The sequence below is a fragment of the Toxorhynchites rutilus genome, chromosome 3 (assembly GCF_029784135.1).
Source record: "Toxorhynchites rutilus septentrionalis strain SRP chromosome 3, ASM2978413v1, whole genome shotgun sequence".
NCBI lineage: Eukaryota > Metazoa > Arthropoda > Insecta > Diptera > Culicidae > Toxorhynchites > Toxorhynchites rutilus.
The window spans coordinates 248064447-248084347 of NC_073746.1; the positions used below are offsets into that span (position 1 = coordinate 248064447).

At 34.9% G+C, this 19901-nt stretch overlaps 1 protein-coding gene across 3 annotated transcripts in view; it reads left to right on the plus strand.

Annotated features, from left to right (window-relative positions):
- LOC129779199 (5-aminolevulinate synthase, erythroid-specific, mitochondrial) overlaps positions 1-19901 on the plus strand; it is a 38567-nt gene that overhangs the window by 10283 nt on the left and 8383 nt on the right. The window contains exon 1 of one of the 3 annotated variants that reach the window (XM_055786512.1): positions 131-262. The exons of 1 other annotated variant lie outside the window; for it this stretch is intronic. Coding sequence is in view for 1 of the 2 variants with exons in the window: in XM_055786510.1 (XP_055642485.1) it covers positions 7478-7486 (9 nt within the window). In the remaining variant the exon portion in view is untranslated. Of the gene's footprint in view, positions 1-130; positions 263-6955; positions 7487-19901 lie in introns of those variants that run through there. One more of the 3 variants, XM_055786510.1, reaches the window with a different exon arrangement.

Here is a 19901-nt window from a genome sequence, read left to right on the forward strand (position 1 = left end):
GTTAGCGGCTTAGCACTTTGCGCTATCTCCCACTTGTTGCTGCTGCTGCTGCTTGGTCGGCACTTTGAACGTTTACAAAAACTTCGAGGGAGCAATATCAGAAGTTCGCGAGCACTTCTCAGTCTTTTTCTTGCGCTCAAACTGTGAACAAGCGAAGCTGCTAGTACGCAAAATCACGCTCCTACTGATTTGAAGTATCTCAAGTGTTGCAAAGTGTTTTTCTGTTATCAACAGAGCTTTGAGTTTTCGCGAAGCGAAATATGTAAGTGTTCTTGGAGATGAAAGAACTTTCAGGTTGTTACTGAAATTAAATTTGTTGCAAATACCAAAATTTCGTACATTTTGGTTCATTCATACGTCCTCCCGACTTGAAAAGCATTGTGTATTATGCATGTATCTCATTATCAAAAGACGAAAACAGGAAGTGTGGTTCTTGATAAACGAAAAGTTGATATATCATTTGGTTGAGCTGGGAAGACATACGCACTGAGGTGTTCAGTTTGAACACAAATGCTTGCAATCTACCACGTAAGCGGATATTAAATGAAAATTGAAGAACGAAATCTGCACTGTTATTGTGCAAAGACCTTGCGAATTATATTATATGTGGCTTACGTGCCCGTGTGCTTCAGCGGAACCTAGTCAATGCTAGCAACAAGTTTTTTTGTTCAAAAACCTATAAGTGGATGTATTATTGAATAGGACACCCTTTGTGTTGCCCATTATTTCAAAAACGCGAAATTATTACAAATATTGAAACGTTTTTAGACTTAGCCAACTGATTATGCGGAAGCGTATAATTCCTAGGTATTGACGGCTTTGAGGCTTATCTCGAAGGGTAAACCATCGATAACGATTCTATCTAACATTGCGTGGAAGAGAGAATATTATTGTGGTTAGCCGGCTATCAAGGGAACATTTTCAAATTCTTGAAAAGCGTGCATGTACGACACCAGCTTTTTCATAATAGAAATCTAAGCATTTCATCCCGTTAAAGCGCCTAAAAATTTGATGGAATGACGACTCGTGCAACATATAATTCAGCTTTATCGCGCAGAAATTGAACTTTTTCATGTCTTTGTTAGAATATCAAATATCAAAAAGTATCTCAAAGGTATCAATAATTGGTGATATGGTTATACTGGAGTAGTTCACACATGGCTGATCCCACCAGATGCACAACAGGTGCATCTTGTACGCCGTTGAAGTTGTTGCATGGCTGACCTTTCTTTCCTTACCTAGTCGAAGTGTTCAGTACTTACCATTGATCCAAAAAAAAAAACGTACAATCGACCACTCCAAGCTCGTTTTGTTCTCCTTGAAGTCTCTTGACCTCATATATTTTGCTTTTGACGCATTGACCAGTAGTACGATTTGCCACCGTCACATGTTACAATACCGAAGTCCTCGGCAAAGCCTAGAAGTTGAATCATTTTTGAGAAAATCGCGCCACCCCTGTCGATGTTCGCTTTCTGTATTACATTATCTGCCTTTGGAAATAATCGGTGTTTAACGTTCCTTCACTTAAGTTCATACGGAATCGAATTTCCTTTTCCCACAGCTGCCACGGCCCTGAGACAAAACTTAAATCACTCTCAAGGTATCAGTCGAACGATTCGCTTCAATAACGCGATTTTTTCTTTGGAAAATAGTATTCTTGGGAGCGTTGGAGTTGTAATTGCGCTAAAAGATACTGAAAGTCTACTTTGATATTCAATAAATCCAGTGTTTCAGTGTCACTCTAGACAGCGAACAATCAACAGTACTTGTTAGGCTGGTGGAAGCTGATTTAAAAAGCGTGTTGTGCAAATTTAAGACATTTGGTATCAAAAAAAAAATTGTAAACTCCGATGTCCGGTGATCTATCGGTTTTCAAAAAAACTCTCATTTGAACGTCTGCGACACTTCTAAATAAAGTCCGCTAAAATGTTGCATTGGGTATAATCACGTGTACATCAACATTTCGCAGCAAGTTCCGAGTAAAAAATCGAGAATGGCTGTATTAACAAGGAACAGAGGATTGAGGTATGGTTCGATGCATTGATCTATAATCAGGAACTTTGTCCCCATGCACCTCAATAAATCACATTGTCGAACAGTTTTGCGACGATCTTCTATTAGCGATTTTATGGAGATTTCTCAAGTTTTACCCAAATAAAACCGTATTTTCTAAAGTTTCTAAAGGAATAGATCGCGAGAAAGAGAAAGAGAGAAAATAGAGAGAGAGAGAGAGAAAGAGAGAAAGTAAGAGAGAGAGAGAAAGAGGAAAAGAAAAGAAAATCTTTGAAAACGATACGTCGCTATCAACCACTTGCTACAACGAGTAATCCGTGTTAGGATAGCAACCCATGGTGAGCTTCTAAATATTCCCTCGCTTGGGTACAAAAGCAACTGCAGCTTGCTTGTGTTTCTAATAGCTATTCGACACGCTGCTCGATGTTGTACTCATGTTTGAGAAACATCCAGTGGTCTGTACGAGTGAATATGAATCATGCTCTCTCGCTAGAGTACAAAAGGTGCTATAAATAATCGACAACGACAGCTGATTTTTGCTGAATGAAGTGTCGACGTCTGTCAACCAAATATTGTTTACAAGTGTTTGAGATTTGCACAACATGTTCAATTTTTACTGCGTTGAGAATGTCTTGAATACTTCGTTGCAAATAAGCACCATTTGCGGGATGTTTTGATTTTATGTTTCCATTGGAAGCGCAGCTCAAGGACTATCGCTGAAGAACGTCCAGATTATGTAATCAGGCACGAGTCGATAATATTCCATCATGACAACGCCCGACGACTGCTGTTCGAATTAAATACTGTTTGGAAAATAGTGAGTGGGAAATTCTGATACACACGCCTTATAGCCCAGACTTCGCCCCTTCCGACTACAATTTGTTTCGATCGATGCAGAAGGCTTTGAGTGGAATACGCTTTACTTCAGAACAGGGCATAAAAAGTTGGCTGGATTCATTCTTGGCTTCAAAAGATAAACGCTTCTTTCGCGACGGAACCCGTGAATTGCCAGAAATTTGGGAAAAAGTGTGGGCTATCAGGGATAGCCAATGCTTTTAATAATGTATTGATTCATTTTATTATTCAAATATTATAATTCTATACAAAAAAAAATTGAACGAATTAAGTTGCATACCCAATGGAAAAATATGACGCTTCATGATTTATGAAATTTTCCCATTAGTATGGGAAATTTCGATATTCTTATTTGGGAATCCTTTAAATCCGTTAGAATCTTATTGATCTAATTAAACCTATTTATAAAAAATTATCACTTTATTTAGAGCTTCCTTAACAGTACGGTAAGGCACCTTACTGTTAACATAGCTTTAAATAAAGTGATAAATATTTGACTCCGAAACGTGAAATTATGCGGCCAGTGAACTCCATTCGCAATAACTCGCAGTCGCAGTTCGATTTAAAGAAGAAGGGAGACAGTACATATCCATATTCTCGAAATGCGGCAGATTCTTTTTAAATTCCCAAATATATATATATATGAATAGCCCTTACAATTTCCAACAAGTCGCCCATACGTCGGAAATGGCCACTTTTACAGGGAAAAAGTTTTTCGAACAACAACTTTTTCATGTTTTCTTTGAAAAAAAACAACTTATCCTAATTTTGTTCAAAGTCAAGATAGCGATATAGTTTATTCGACAAAGTTTTAGATCTTGTTAAAATATAAACTTTTGTCGAAGACATCAACTTTCTACCTTTTATAGTTTTTGAAATATAAGTCATTTTTGTATGAAGACTTTGTTTTATGTTTTATTCGTAACATTTTTGTGGGTAAATTCTCACGTTTGACATGTTCTTGACATGTTTCTAAATAAAGAAAAGTTAGCAGAGCATTTAGAATGCGATAATCTATATATAAAATGGATTTCTGTCTGTCTGTCTGATTCTTATGGACTCGGAAACTACTGAACCGATCGACATAAAAATTGGTATGTAGGGGTTTTTGGGGTCGGGGAAGGTTCTTATGATATTTCCAGACCTCTCCCCCCTCTCTAAGGGGAAACAACAAATGAAACACAAATTTCTTCATTACTCGAAAGTTAAACAAGCAAACGAAACCAAATTTGGCATGTGGAGGTTTTAGGGCGCAATAAATGTTTTTACAGTGGTTAGACACTCCACCCCCCATTTTAAGGGGGGGCTGCCATACAAATGAAACACAAATTTCTGCATAACACGAGAATTAATCAAGCAAACTAAATCAAATTTGGCATGTGCAGGGATTGAGGTGTAATAAATATTCTTACGGTGGTTAGACACTTCACCCTCCTCTTTTTTTTTGCCATACAAATGAAACACAAATTTTTGCATAACTCGAGAATTAATCAAACAAATGGAATAAAATTTGGCATGTGGAAGTTTTAGGGTGCAATAAATGTTTTTATGGTGGTAAGACACTCAACCCCCCCTCTCTAAGGGGGGGCTGCCATACAAATGAAACACAAATTTCTGTATAACTCGGGAATTAATCAAGCAAATGGAACGAAATTTGGCATTTGGAAGTTTTAGGGTGTAATAAATGTTTCTATGGTGGTTAGACACTCCACCCCCCTCTCCTTGGGGGGAGGGGTGGTGGTTTGCTGCCATACAAATGAAACACAAAATTCTGCATAACTCGAGAATGAATCAAGCAAATGGAACGAAATTTGGCATGCGGAGGTTTTAGGGTTGAATAAATGTTTCTATGCTGGTTAGACACTCCACCCCATCTCTAAGGTGGAGCTGCCATACAACTGAAAGACAAATTTCTACATAACTCGAGAACTAATCAAGCAAATGGAGCCATATTTGGCATGTGGAGATTTTAGGGGGCACGAAACGTTTCTATGGCGAATCGACACTTCTCCTGCCTCTCTAAGGGGGGCTGCCATATAAATGAAACACCAATTTTTGCATGAATCGAAAACTATTCAAGCAAATGAAGCCGAATTTGGCATGTGGAGGTTTTAGGGAGCAATAAATGATTCTATACTAATTAAACACAAATTTCTACATTACTCGGGAATTAATCAAGCAAATGAAACGAAATTTGGCATGTGGAGGTTTTAGGGTGCAATGAATGATTCTATGGTAGTTAGACTCTCCACCCCTCCCCTCTCTACAAATAAAACACAAATTTCTGCGTTACTCGAGAATTAGTCAAGCAAATGAAACCAAATTTGGCATGTGAAGGTTTTAGGGTGCAATAAATTTTTCTACAGTGGTTAGACTCTCCACCCCCTTCTCTATGGGGGAGCTGCTATACAAATGAAACACAAATTTCTGCATGACTCGAGAACTAATCAAGCAAATGGAACCAAATTAAGCATATGGAGGTTTTAGAGTACAATAAATGTTTCTATGGTGGTTAAACACCCCCCCCCCCTCTTCTTTAAGGGGGGCTGCCATACAAATGAAACACAAATTACAGGGGCGTCTTTATTCTATCATATTTTCTGTATAAAACATTCATTCCATGTAACGGAGAAACATGTTATTTGCAATTGGTTGAAAAATGTTGGACGAGAATTGTGTCTGAAAATAATCTGATATTATAATGATGATTTTACTAGGAATTTTATAGTAAAAGGTAAATTCAACAGGGTTGATAAGAAGATCAATCAATCAACAGTTCTGCGATTGGACCCATGAACTTGCTCATAGTAAGAAAACGTGAATGTATGAAAGTATTGATAACAAAAAACAAATGTTGGGCGAGACAAAGTTCGCCGGGTCAGCTATTTTATACATAAAAATGTAACGAATTGAACATTAATAGCATTTTTTCAAAGAAAAACATGAAAAAGTTGTTGTTCGAAAAGCTTTTTTCATGTCAATGTGTCCATCGTCCGATATATAGAAAACTTGTTGGAAATTTTAAGATATTTATATCTATTTTTTTCAGAATTATTAAAGCATATGTCTTCGAGAAAAATGAATTTTAATTTTCAAAATATGTTTTTTTTTTCAATCCCATTTTTTTCCAAATAATTATTTGATCATTTTTAACGAAAACCTAAGTAATTTCCTATATTTCATTCTCTGACCAACTTTTTTAGATCTTATGGTTTTTAAATTAAGATTTTTCGAAAAAATAGTTGAAAAAACTCGAAATTTTAAAAAATGTATCAGACTTACAAAATTTCAGCCCTTTGTGTTATCTGGATTCGGCTACCAACGACAGTTATTTGTTTACAAAACTGAAATAAATGTGCAATGAAATAAGTGATTTTACTTGTTTCCCTAATGTTATTGAAATACATAAGAAATTAGAACAAATGTCAGTTGTGAAGCATAGATGATGCATGAAATCGAATTACCCTAGAATTGTTGTTTAATAACTCATTCCACGGAATTGTGAAGTTATCTGTTTATAAAATGAACTCATTGCATTAGAAGGAGACACTATCCTAGATCAGCTGACGGGCGCCTCTGAATAGCTACGCGGGCGACCGGTAGATCGCGGACTACGCTTTGGCCACTAGTGGTCTAAAAGATAACAATCGACAGCTGATATTAATATCAAATAACTACAACTACCTTGGAAATTTATCATAAAGTAGATCCGATCCATTGCCGATAAAAGAAGTACCTTCTTGGCCCGAAAAATGCAATTCCTTCAAACAGAGCAACAATGGGCCCAAAAAGTTTCATTCGTTCAAACTCTGATGTACCCATCGCATTTCTTTCGTTTCCGTTTCGTTAATGGAACAATTAAGCGATCTCCATCGAACTAATCAACTTCCCATAAATTACAGTTATTTGAGTGACAAACAGCAATGACCAATCAACACGAACACGAATCCTTTAAACCGACAGAATGCGCACATTCAACACTACTCGTTGCAATGCATATTCATCGAGCCTTCTTGACTACCCCTTCAACTCCTCAGAAGTTGTCAGTCACGCGAAGTATCGATAACATCACGACCGAAGCCGGAGCCGGGGTACATCCTTTTCATTATAGATTCTAACTTACGTTCGTTCTATCTTCGACTTTGCCATACAGTATTCAAGGAACGCGGTTGAATGAATGATTTAATTGGTCTTCAGCATCCAGCGGCGCTCTTGGGCAAGAGTTCAATGTGAACGCAACCGTTACTCCGCGCTGATCTCAAAATCTACACCAATCGCGATATATAAGTGCGCTATTGCCCTGCAAAATAAGACTTTGAAAGGTGTTCATACCAGTTAATAGTTGCTGTGGAGCGCGGAGACATTGTGTGACACAATCGTTGAACTAGTTCCAGTAGTCACCAGTAAACTTTAAACGAAAGGAAAAAGTAAAACTCGCACGAGCCGCGTTTTAGCGTTTTTATGGTGTTGTTTTTCGTGCTCTGGTGAAGCTCGACGGATCAGTGATTTGCCGATTTGTGACGAAATGTTTAGTTAGAGGGGGGCAACCATCGCAGTCTAAACTGAACACACAGTTTGTTGAAAGAGTGACAAATCAATCAGCGATAGGATGAATAAGGTGCGAAAACTGAGTCTTTTTGAGCTTCTAGAATATAGTTTTATGATACCGTCTAACGCCGAGGTTTTGACCGCCGTCATTCGATCATCGTTAGCACTTCTATGTACGTAATTCGTTGGCCTTGGACCTCGCTCATTAATGTGGATAACTCGTGCTACAAATGACGCCAAGGCTTGCGGTGTGATAGGTTAGCGATTCGAGTATCCGTTATGAGGCTATAGTTTTCTGTGTGATTGAAAGTGACGTAGAGCTATAGACTAATTTCATGCCAACGTTGTGGGTGTAAAGACATTTAAGCAACTTTGCATACTTTAAATATTAGACTACTTTTTGAAGACTACTTTTAGATTAGACTACTTTTTGAAAAGGGCCGCCGAAATGTATAACTCAAAAAGTATAACACCTGCAAAGTATTAGTCAAAGATTGAAATATAGGAAAATTGTTGAAATTTTGATTTTTGAAACAAAATATTTTAAAAATTGAAATCCGTTTTTCTCAGAAACATTTTTTTTTAAATTCTCAAAAAAAAATATGTGAATAGCCTTACAATTTCCAATAAGTCACCCATACATCGGAAGATGGACTCTTTTTCAGAAAAAAAAGTTTTTCTGACAACTTTTTCATGTTTTCTCTGAAAAAAATACTACTAATCCGAATTTTGTTTAAAGTCAAGATATGGCGTATTCGACAAAGTTTTAGCTCTTATTAAAATATGAACTTTTGCCAAAGACATCAACTTTATATGTTTTATAGTATCTGGAACATATGGTGTTTTTTATGGAGATTCCTGAAAAAGTAATGTTTTACTCGGAACATTTTTGTGCAAATTCTCGCGTTTGACATGTTCTTGACGTGTTTCCAAATAGAAAAAAGTTTTCAGAACATGTAAATCGCAATAATTTAGAGATTTATACATTTATACAAAATGTAACGAGTTAATATTAATAGTAATTTTTCGAAGAAAACATGGAAAATTTGTTGGGAAAACTCTTTCCCTGTAATTTTAATTTTAATGAAACATAAATAAATTTAAATTTTCAAAATATTTTTTGAAAACTTTTAATGAAAACTTCAATAATTTTCTACATTTCATTTTCGAAACAACAATTTGTAGGTCTTATAGTTTTCAAGTAAATTTTTTTCGAAATTTTGAGTTTTTTTCAACTTTATTCCGATAAAACTTAACTTAAAACCTACAAAATGTTTGTTAGAGAATGAAATGTATTTATTTATTTAGGTTTTTGTTTAAAAATATCAAACAAATTTTTGAAAAAAAAAATGACAAATTGCTATTAGTGTAACATTTTATGTATAAATTCTCGCGATTTACATGTTCCGCAAGCTTTTTTCTATTTAGAAACATGCCTCCTGGCTCGATGCTTCGCCAACGCAAGAATTTACACACAATAATGTTATGAGCAGTGTTGCCACACGTACAGATTTATCTGGAAAGGTACAGATTTTTTCGTTATATTTGGTACAGATTCTGTACGGTACAGAGTACAGATTTTCGTCAAAAAGTACAGATTGGTGCAGATTTTTTCCGCGTGTAAAATTTCTTACATTTGAAGAAAGCAACATTAAGGTACATGATGATTTTTACGCCGCAGTATCGCTTAGTGCTGCTGACCCTAAAAGCATTTATAATGCAATAATTGATCAGTTTCAAAACGATCAAAACGACAAGATCTGGAGAATGAATTTCATACCCTAAAGGTGAAACTACTCCGAAAGGAAATCACAGTTTCAGAAAACGAGCATGTGCAGGATTGGCCGACAAAAATTTTTTGTCTAAAAAAAATTGACGGTTCGCACGCATTTTCGGCGCTTCGATGCCTTGTTTGTATCGTTCTCACTACGCCTCACTCCTCGACATTTTTTTGACGTAGAACTACGTCTTTCATTAAGGGTGTCAAATCAGAAAACAGGTCACGTTTTTATGAAATAAAGTTAACGTTAATAACTATTTTTGGGGCGAACGGATTTTGGCGATTTACATACTAAATGAATCGGAAATTCCGTAAGATTTGTTTAATATGCCATACATTAGAATCCCCTGGTTAGTAAATGGTTAAAATTCATGAAAACTTTAAGTGTTTCTATTTTCCCATACATTTGTTCTGTCCATTTGAGTGCTTTCCCGAACAGAGCTATTAATAACGAGCAACTTATCGACGACCAACGGCGGGGAAATCGTAGGATTTAAAGTCTCCGTGAACAAAGGAAAAGAAGAAGAATGAAGGGGAATACTTGCCTAGAGTATAAACAGTGGATCTCGCTGAGGCAAACTTTCATTCGGCATCGTACTGTTGAGCAATCCAGTTCACTTTGCTTTCGCTGCGCTTCGATCTAAGATTAGACCCCACCAGTGGTACTCCAACTTTGAAATCGTCGTTTGATTTTTCTGTTCGTTTTTCGCGTTATTCGTATTGTGTGTTCTTCTTTCCGCTTCATAAATTGGACGCTTCGCGTAGTGTGCGATGAGCAAGAAGAAGAGGAAGGCAGGCTCGAGCCCTGTATAAAACGAACGCATTGCCAGGGGCAATAAAATTACGAGGTAAGCGTCATCTAATGATGCACGCAGTGTTGGTGCAGTGAAAAGCGCTCGCACTGAACCGAGCCTTCGCGAATGTGACACCGCACCGAACAAAAGCGAAGTAGGCGATTTCGGCGCGTCGGTCGAAAATGTAAACGCCCAGGCAGCAACCAAAATCAAGCTCCCCTCGCTGGTGGTGAAGGCGGTCGCTCTTGACAAACTCATCAGCGAATTCGCATCGATGGGTGTTACAGCAGAGTACAAGCTGTGTGGCATAATTCAGTCTTTTTCCAAGCAGTTAACATTGTTTATTTTCCGTCTTCATAAGTGCTTCGTTGGTGCCTTTGAGAATGCATCAATGCATTAAACTGACGTTATGGCGAAGCAGACGTTAAGGTTGTGCACCATAAAATTATTTGGGAATACCAAGCATTTTGAATGTCTTACTGGAATGTTATAAGGTAGTTGGGTTCGCGTGCCAGTCGCAAAACTGCCTTCAACTAGGATTGCATTTGCGCTAATATTGATCATAATGAAGCATTGCTACTGTTTTCGAGATTGTTATTAACAAAAAGAGTTTATTTCTCTTGTTAAGTCATCAAGAAAGTAAATGTTCTGGAATTTTGTATGTGTTTAGGTTTTGCTTGCCAGTAAGGGTGACAGCTGCGCTTCTCTCGAGCATGAGAAAGTAATGCAAGTCTTTTCGAGGCCAGTAATATTAACAGAAGCGTTTCTTTTGAGAATAGCGCAAAATGATGAGAAATGTTTATATTGCTAGTAGTTTCAAGCCACCAATGTATGGCTCTGTATGCATGCTATGGTGAACGCTTGTTTGGCGCTTGGTTTACGCTTAGTTTGTACGAACGATATCTAGAGGTGCGATTCCTTTGAGGCAATACTAAATAACATGTAGCATGATATTTGATACTTGCAAGTGTTGTCATTGTTGTTGTTTACATGCGGTACCAAAGATATATTGATGTAGTTATGAGATATGGAATAATGGTGCTGGTGCAACATGTATATAATCGACTGTAGCCGAGTCTATGTCAATTTCGAAAAAGGCCACCGGAATAGCCTTCGAGGTAAATTTTCAATGCATTGACTTGAAATAAATTGCGACATACGATTGTTTTGCGAGGGCAAGAATGAATCATCTATCAATTATCGTCAACTTATTCTACAATGAAAAAATCATTTCAGAGATTATTCTACTAAGCAGTTGTTTCTAAAATTTCACAGCATTATAGAATAATATCCGAAGGTATAAACAAGCGACTTATATAAAATAACAGCGTAGTTCTACGTCAACAATGCGGTCGTATCTTGGACACAACCTCCTATAATGTTTTTTCTAATTATAATCAGAACAAAAATAAGCTTCAAAATCGGCTCAGCAACGATGTAATGAACACTACTTTGAGACAAAAAAATTTGGTTAACCCCTTAGCGTATTATTGAATACGTCACACATCAAGTGATTTCACTATTCTGCTGAGCGTTCTAGCGAAGGGGTTAAACATAGTGGCTTTGTATGAGTATCATCGAACACTCGAATCAGTGTTGCCACACGTACAGATTTATCTGGAAAGGTACAGATTTTTTCGTTATATTTGGTACAGATTCTGTACGGTACAGAGTACAGATTTTCGTCAAAAAGTACAGATTGGTGCAGATTTTTTCCGCGTGTGAAAGTAAGAAATTTGAACAAAGCAACATTCAGGTACATGACGACTTTTACGCCGCAGTATCATTTGGAGCGATTTTTTTTTAAATTTTAATTCATGATCTAGATTAAAAAAAAACTATGTATAAGCATTACAAAACACACGAAGGACTTGCAAATGTAAATGTAGTATTTGTAGTGAATAAATGAGTATTTTTTCATGCTGAATTTGTACAACGAATATTTTCGATGGTACAGATTTTTGGTCCAGATTTATGGACGAAAAAGTACGGATAAGAAAGATTTTTAACCCCTCTGGTACAGATTCAAATGTGGCAACACTGACTCGAATGACTTGCAAAGGTAAATTTAGCATTTGAAGTAAATAAATGATTTTTTTCTTTCTTTCTCATAAAATACATTTTTTCTACAACAAATATTTTCGATGGTACAGATTTTTGGTACAGATTTTTTGAAGAAGTACAGATGAGAATAATTTTTAACCCCTCTGGTACAGAGTTAAATGTGGCAACACTGATTATGAGTAAAACATTATTTTTTCAGGAGTTTCCATACAAAAATGCCATGTATTCCAGAAACTATAAAAGGTAGAAAGTTGATGTCTTCGACAAACGTTCATATTTTAATAGAATCTAAAACTTTGTCGAATTCACTATATGACTATCTTGACTTCTTGGGTTTAAACAAAATTAGGATTAGTAGTATTTTTTTCAAAGAAAACATGAAAAAGTTGTTAGAAAAACTTTTTCCCTGTAAAAGTGCCCATCTTCCGATGTATTCGTGACTTGTTGGAAATTGTAAGGATTATTCACATAATTTTTTTGAGAATTTTTCAAAAATATATTTTTGAGAAAAATGAATTTCAATTTTGAATTTTTTTTTTCAATGTAATTTTTCTTAAAAAAATTTTTGGTATTTTCTTATGGAACAATTTTCTGCGGTTTCTCCTTTGACCGCAATTTTGTAAACATTATAGTTTTTGATTTATAAATTTTTGTAAAAAATAACGAAAAAATGTTAGCCCTTTTCATAAAGTAGCTGCAAAAGTTTTTCGAAGATTTCAAATACGCAAAGTTGCTCTAATGACCAATGTCTTTACACTCACAACGTTGCATTGCTATCTGAGATGCCAACTCCTAAGAAAAATTGGAATGAAATTAGTTATCTATTTTTTTCAATTACCTAAATTTCAGAATTCAGAAATTCATACAATTTTTCCATGGTGCTGGTGAAAAGCTTTGTGGACACTTTTCACATCATTGCCCTGCCAAACTCTTCCAATTCAATAATACGATACCGATTCTAGGATAATAGAAAAATTTCAGACGGTTAAAAAATGGAATGCAAAAATGATTTTTTTTTTAAATTCGTAATTTTTGAACGTAAATTTGATTTAGACAATCGACACATAAAATTGAAGACAATTAGCTGATCTTTTCTTGGAAAAATACGAATAATTTAAATAATATAATATAATTTTGTTATCGTTATTATTGATTGTATTGGATTTTTATAGTTATATATAGTTATCGTTATTATTGATTGTATTGGATTTTTATAGTTTTCATGGTCTCGGGACGAAGGGTGCTATATTTTTTGTATTTTTAGCTGAGGATTTTTTACATAACATAGCTCGAAATCAGAAGGGCGTTTTTTTCGTTTTTGGGTTGTGATTATTTCATTTTGATTTTGATTTTTTCCTTTTTTTCCAGAAATAACTTTTTCCAAAATTTATCACTTTTAACTAACTGTTGTGCTTCCTGAAAAAACTTGCACTTGCATAAAAACTTTTTTTAATTGCACAGATCTAGTCTAATCGCATAGAAATATTAAACGAAGCCTGAAAACATGACTATTTTGAAAAAATATTACTCAAAAACGAAAAAAAAAACACTTCTCTGATTTCGAGATATACAACTATAGCATTTTTTCAGAAAAGACCAGCTAATTGTCTTTAATTTGTAATGTCAAATTGTCGAAACTGGTCCAATATTTCAAAAGTGAATTTTTAGTGGTGGAGAAAAGGTAAAAAATTGATTTTTCGGACCATCGGTTAACTTTGAAAAATCAGAACTACAAAATCAAAAAAAAAACGCCGCTCTGTTTTCGAGATATATTATGTAAAAAATCCTCAGCTTTCAAGGTCCAGAGACCATGAAAACTATAAAAAAAATTGTAAGGAATTATATCTAGGGCACGACCGCATATTTTCGTAGAACTACGCAATTATATTATGCAATCCACTTGTTTACCACTTCGAATATTATTAGAATGCATCGAAATTTATGCAATAGATTATGTTCTTCGTTACAAAAAAATTGATGAACGTCCTTTTACGTTTGATATGATGACTAGGACTACCAAAATATGTGAACGAAAGAATTGTCAAACGATCATTGCATTTTACATTTCCCTCTGGAATTATTGCACATCTCATGTTTACGTAGTTCTCGAACCGTGAAAATTCATTCACCTCTAGTATCTGAAATGACGATTTTCCCAGGCTTCTCAGTTTAAAAGTACGTTTTAGGGAAACATATTCTGGTCTGCACAACGACAAGCGAGTACAAAAGTACTCAACACCAAAAAATACCCCCGACTTACATGTATTTGCAAAGCGAATTCTCCCAGGCACATTAATTGTGTAGTCCGTGTTACGGAAACACAGCTCACTGGGAAAAAAATACCCCCGACTTGCATGTTTTGCCAAAGCGGATTCCCCCAGGGACATTGAATTTGAAGTTCGTGTTAGGGAAACACAGTTCAGTGGGAACAAAAATACCTCCGAATTTGCATGTATATTTGCAAAGCGGATTTCCACAGGTACGTCGATTTGGAAGTATGTGTTGGGGAAACCGTAAATCGGGCCAATCAAAACTTGAGGGCGTTTAAAAGTGAGGGCGTTTAGATAACGCTTGATATTTTACAGTTATTCAATTGGTCATCTCATGAAAAATAACATTTTATTATTTGTGATAGACGCATAGAAATATTTTCTATCAATTGATGCAAACATCTTTCCGATCTGTTAAGAAATGTTCGAGTTATAAGCATTCAAAATATGGGTAGGGTTGAGCACACAACGGGGGAGCACAAATGTATGGAGAAAAAGGAAGTTCTTCCAGTTTTCATGAATATAAACCGTTTAGAGATTAGCGAATTGGAATGTATAGCATATCAAACAAGTCTTAGAGAATTTTCGATTCGATTGGTATGCAAATCATGAGAATTCGCTCACAGTGAAAATAGTTATTAACGTTAACTTCATTTCATAAAAACGTGACCTGTTTTCTGATTTGGCACCCTTCCTGAAAGACGTAGTTCTACGTCAAAAACCAATACAATCAATAATAACGATAACTAAATTAAAATTTTCTGGAACTGTCGTAATTGTAAAAATACGGGTCTAATATTTTTCGATAAGGAATGAAACCACCACTTTTTACGAAAATCTGAGAACTCCTATATCAGTTTGACATATCGAATAGCTGTATAAAGATATGACTTATTTCGAGAAAAAATGTAACCTTTCAACGTTAAGGTGAAATTGAGGTGACTATTATAAGTACAGTGGGGTAAAAATCGTGATTTTTGAAGATTTTGCTTAAGTTTTCACCAGGCATTATTTATATCGATATTGCAGCGAAATTAGGAAAGATAGAAGTTGAGTATCTTTGAACAAATTGTAGAGCGGTTAGAGAGCTTTAATTTAATTGATAGAAACAATCAAGTTTGATATGAATTTTTGGGATACAATTAATAATAAGACATTAAAAATTACTAACTTTTAAGTTTTTTTACTTTCAAAATTGTATTTAAATCCACTAATTTAGATGTTCCACTACTATATTCTGCACTGAATTTTCTCATCTTTAAAATGCAAGCAACAGAATCGTCTTACGTAGCGTACCTTTTAATGTAGAGCCAGTTTGAGGCAACAGAGTCTGAAACAAAAAAAGTTGTATAACTCTGTCATTGTTGAAATTCTAACATGTGCGTAGAGGCATTTTTTTCATCACATATGATCGTCTATCTCCTCCTGAGAGATTCAGGATAATTTTTGTTTTCATGTGAGAAAGGTGTTTTATGACTTTAAGGAGATGAATCAAAAAATTAATTCTTCTTTTATATTTGAAAAATGAAAAATATACAGGAAAACCTTTTTTTGTGAGATTTTCAGTTCTTGTGCGTTTTTTTTCGGTATATGAAAAGAAGCATATTTGAAGAAGTTATCGTACATTTAGTCTTTTTCGATGTTTTATGTGCATTTAAGTGCGAAAAAAGCATATTTGCGTTTAAATTGTCCACTTCTCAAATCGTTCCCATCCTTCCATCAGATGCTCTAAGTTGTGCATGATATGATTTCTAATTGCAACAAGTTTCGACATGAAACTAAAAGTACAACACAGCCACGAGCAACCGAAAAGGCAAACCGTCCGATCGCAAAGCAGGGAAACAAAAGGAAATCGAACGGTGAACGACGTGGATTTGAGTTATTTTCTTGGGGAAACTTTTTTTATGAGATCCCTATTTACCACACAAAAAAGTTTTTTTGAAATTGTGTACCGAACACGACTTTTTGAACCTACTGGTAAAGTTTTGTACAATTTTTTTTGTGCGGTCCCTATCCCCCGCACAAAACAAGGTTTGCCTGTATGTATAAAAGCGCATAATTTTTTATTTTTTTTGACTCGTTGTATACCGGATTTGAATTATAGAAGAAATTAGAGACTGTACATAACTGAGTTCGCTCTGTACCTTCAAAAAATTCTTATTTGATACCCTAAACAATATTTTCCATAAAGTTTGTGATTTGGTTTGAGGGCACTTTTTACTTCTTTACCCAACCAGACCCTTTCAATCGAAAAAAATGAACCAATGCATAATTAATATATGAACGATGAACGAACCATCTATTAAAATATATTTAACGCTGCGTACGAGGGCGGTCCGATAAGTAGGGGAAAAGGGGGGAATTTGAACCACCTAAGCAAATCGCCTTAGGGGCTGTCCATATACCACGTGGACAACTTTAGGGGGGGTAGGGGGTAAGAAAATGTCCACTCTTGTCCACGGAGAGGGGGGAGGGGGTATAGACTGAGTCCACGTGGACAGGAAGAATTTTCTCTCCGTATTTATCAATAAACGGATTGAGAAGCCTGAGAGTGCTGCCCAGTCAAACGTTCATATATTTTCTCTCATATCATGGATCTTCTTCAGTGAAATCTGTATTATAAAAATATCTCACGTAAATTGTGAATGACCAACTATTTCCTATGATCGAATTTTTAAAGTTACGGGGTATTCATAGTCCTCATAGCCAAAACTATAAAAATTAAACGATTTCATAATGGTTGAGATTCCATGATATGCGTAAATGATTTTTATCAGATATAATTTTCTATACGTTTTGTTATATCTCGAGAACAATATATGATAATAACGTCTGTATAGTTTTTCATACAGAATTGCGTGTAAAATCATTTTTCCAAAGTATTTTCATTTCATTAATTTCTAGGAATAAATATTTACATCTGCAGGAGATTGTCTATGCATCACTAGTCCTCAACTTAAAACAATTGAGCCAGTGTTCTGATAAATTATAGAATATTTCAGGAGGTGATAGAGGATCATATTTGATGCAAAAATCCTACGCATGTAGTCAATTCTCAACTAGGACATTGTTGAATTTTTGTTAAGTCTAATTTTATGTCTTGAACTGACTCTAATTTAGAAAGTACGCTCCTTAGAATAATTATACTGTTCATTTGAAAGATAAGAAAATTTTGCATAGAATGCAATTGTAAAACTTTCAAACTAATAGAACCCAGGATCAACTTTTAAATGTAAGGAACCAACTTGAAATTTTGTGTTTTTAATTAATTTTCCAAAAATGCATGATAAACTGGAAACTCTCCAACCACTCTACAGTTCCTTCCTTGACACCATACTATTATCCTTCTTGTAATCTTCCACTAATTTAAATGTGTTCACAACATAATTTTATGCAAATTTTCCTCAAATGAAAGCATCGTGCGCACTTTTTGAATTTTCAGTTCAGTCATTTTAAGGCAAAAAACCGGTCTCAATGAAAAGTTCAATAATTCTTTCGTAGTTAAGATTCGATCATCAGCGTGGAAGATTTTTTATGATCCCCTATCTCTTAAAATTTTTCGGATCAGCTACCTAATAACCTATGTGTAACATTATTTTAGACAGATATAATAGTTTTCGATATTTTATTCAATTTATGAGAAAGTTTTCTCAATAGATTGAACATTTATAAAAAAAAAAAAATAATAGAAGGTTAATAAATTTCTCAAAAAAAAAATGATTCAATCGGGCAACAGGCTTCAGGGCCATTTTTGGAAAAAATGAACAAAATTTCAATAAAATGGGGAGGATCGGGGCAGCGGAGGATTAATTTGGTGTTGAATTGCTCTCTGGTAAACTGTGACGTTTTGATAAGGATTTAAGTGGAGGTAAACTAAAGAGCAATACAAATAACTTATCGTGCATGATTAGTAAAAAAAAAATATTGAGTTGTGAGTTTTCTGATGTTTTTTTCCCCACGGGCATTTTGGAAGCTATTTAGACACTCAATGCAGGATGGTCAATAAACAGTTGAAAAATAAAAAAAAAATATAGATATTGAAAATATTTTTAATAAGGTATTAGTACCCTTTGAAACTATTGCGGAAAAGGTTTCTATTGCGCTGATGACTAAATGTGAATTGATCGTGTGAATGAACAGACATTTCCTGTGGCGAGATGTCGAAAATGTTTTGAGTGATCTTTGAAACGCTGTAACTCTTTTATAAAATAATGCATTCGTCAAAGCATCAACTGGACCATGTAATAAATATTTCCAAGATTGCGATGAGTAGATTTGACCATAGATTTGCTGTGCGTTCATTATTTCATGAAATATTCTTAATTCGAAATTAAAGGAAAATTTTTCATTCGATAGAGAATACCTCTGTAGTAAATAGATCCGCTGAAACTCTCTATGAATCATGAAAAAATAAAAATCAAATGTGAAATAAAAAAAATGTGAAATAATCATGTTGATTGGATTGCTTTTAAGCATATATTCTCAAAATCTAGAGAAACTTTGAAAACAAACTATAAACGCTTTATCTTTTCTTGCAAAGTATTTTATCTACAACACATATACACATCACACACTAGAAATTTGTAGCTTGAAAATGCTGTATTTTTTGTCTTAATGTCATCGTTTATATCGAAGATACAGGCGTTCCGAAATCTCTGAAAAATTTCGACCTTTTACTCCTCATCCTTTGTCAAGTGAGGATCTATAGATATCAGTACATGCTTCCTACTTTATCTTTTCTTTTTTTGAAATTCTTTTTAAATGATAGAAAAAGAGTCTATGTATATAAAATCGTTCTGTTCGTTTTTGTGCGCTTCAAAAACTCGAGCTATTATGGAGCTCATATTATAACACAACATACGAGCCACTTCAAAAATTGTTGTTGCTACTGCCAACGCCTCAAGAAGCTTCAAGATTTCCAGATGAAATGAGCACACTTCTGAAATAAATCTGTGAAAGTAAATTAACTTTCTAGTATTGAATATGTATTCTATGTGACAGCAACACAATTCTTTGCATGTGTTCAAAAATCGTGAGCTTAAATTGTATCTGATAGTGATTTTAAATCTATTTAATTTTATTCGATTGGCTTTGCTCAGGATCAATCCTTGGAATTTTGTAATTTATATTCGGATGCGGATTGTTCAACTGGATATTGCGCGTTTCCGTGTTGACAAACCAGATAGCCTTTATATCGTCGAAGATAATAGAAAAACAAAGTATTACAAGTATTTAAATTAGAGGCGAATGAACTGCAAAGTTTAGAGCCTTTTAAAAACAAAGAACAAAGAACACACAACTATTTCAAAGTTAAACTCATATGGAATATTTGCTTTGTTTTACTACTCATTTTTCTGTCATAAAACACCAATGAGCCATGGCAAACGTGGCAGGGTTCAGCAAGTAAAATTTGAAACAAAATAAACTTAAATGGAATTAAAATTCATGCGCAATTAAGTTATTTCCTGAATTATTCTTATAAAATCAAGAGAAATGTCCACGTGGACAACAGGGGGAGGGGTATGAATATGTCCACGCTTGTCCACGGAGGGGGAGGGGGGAGTTTAAAATCGTGCT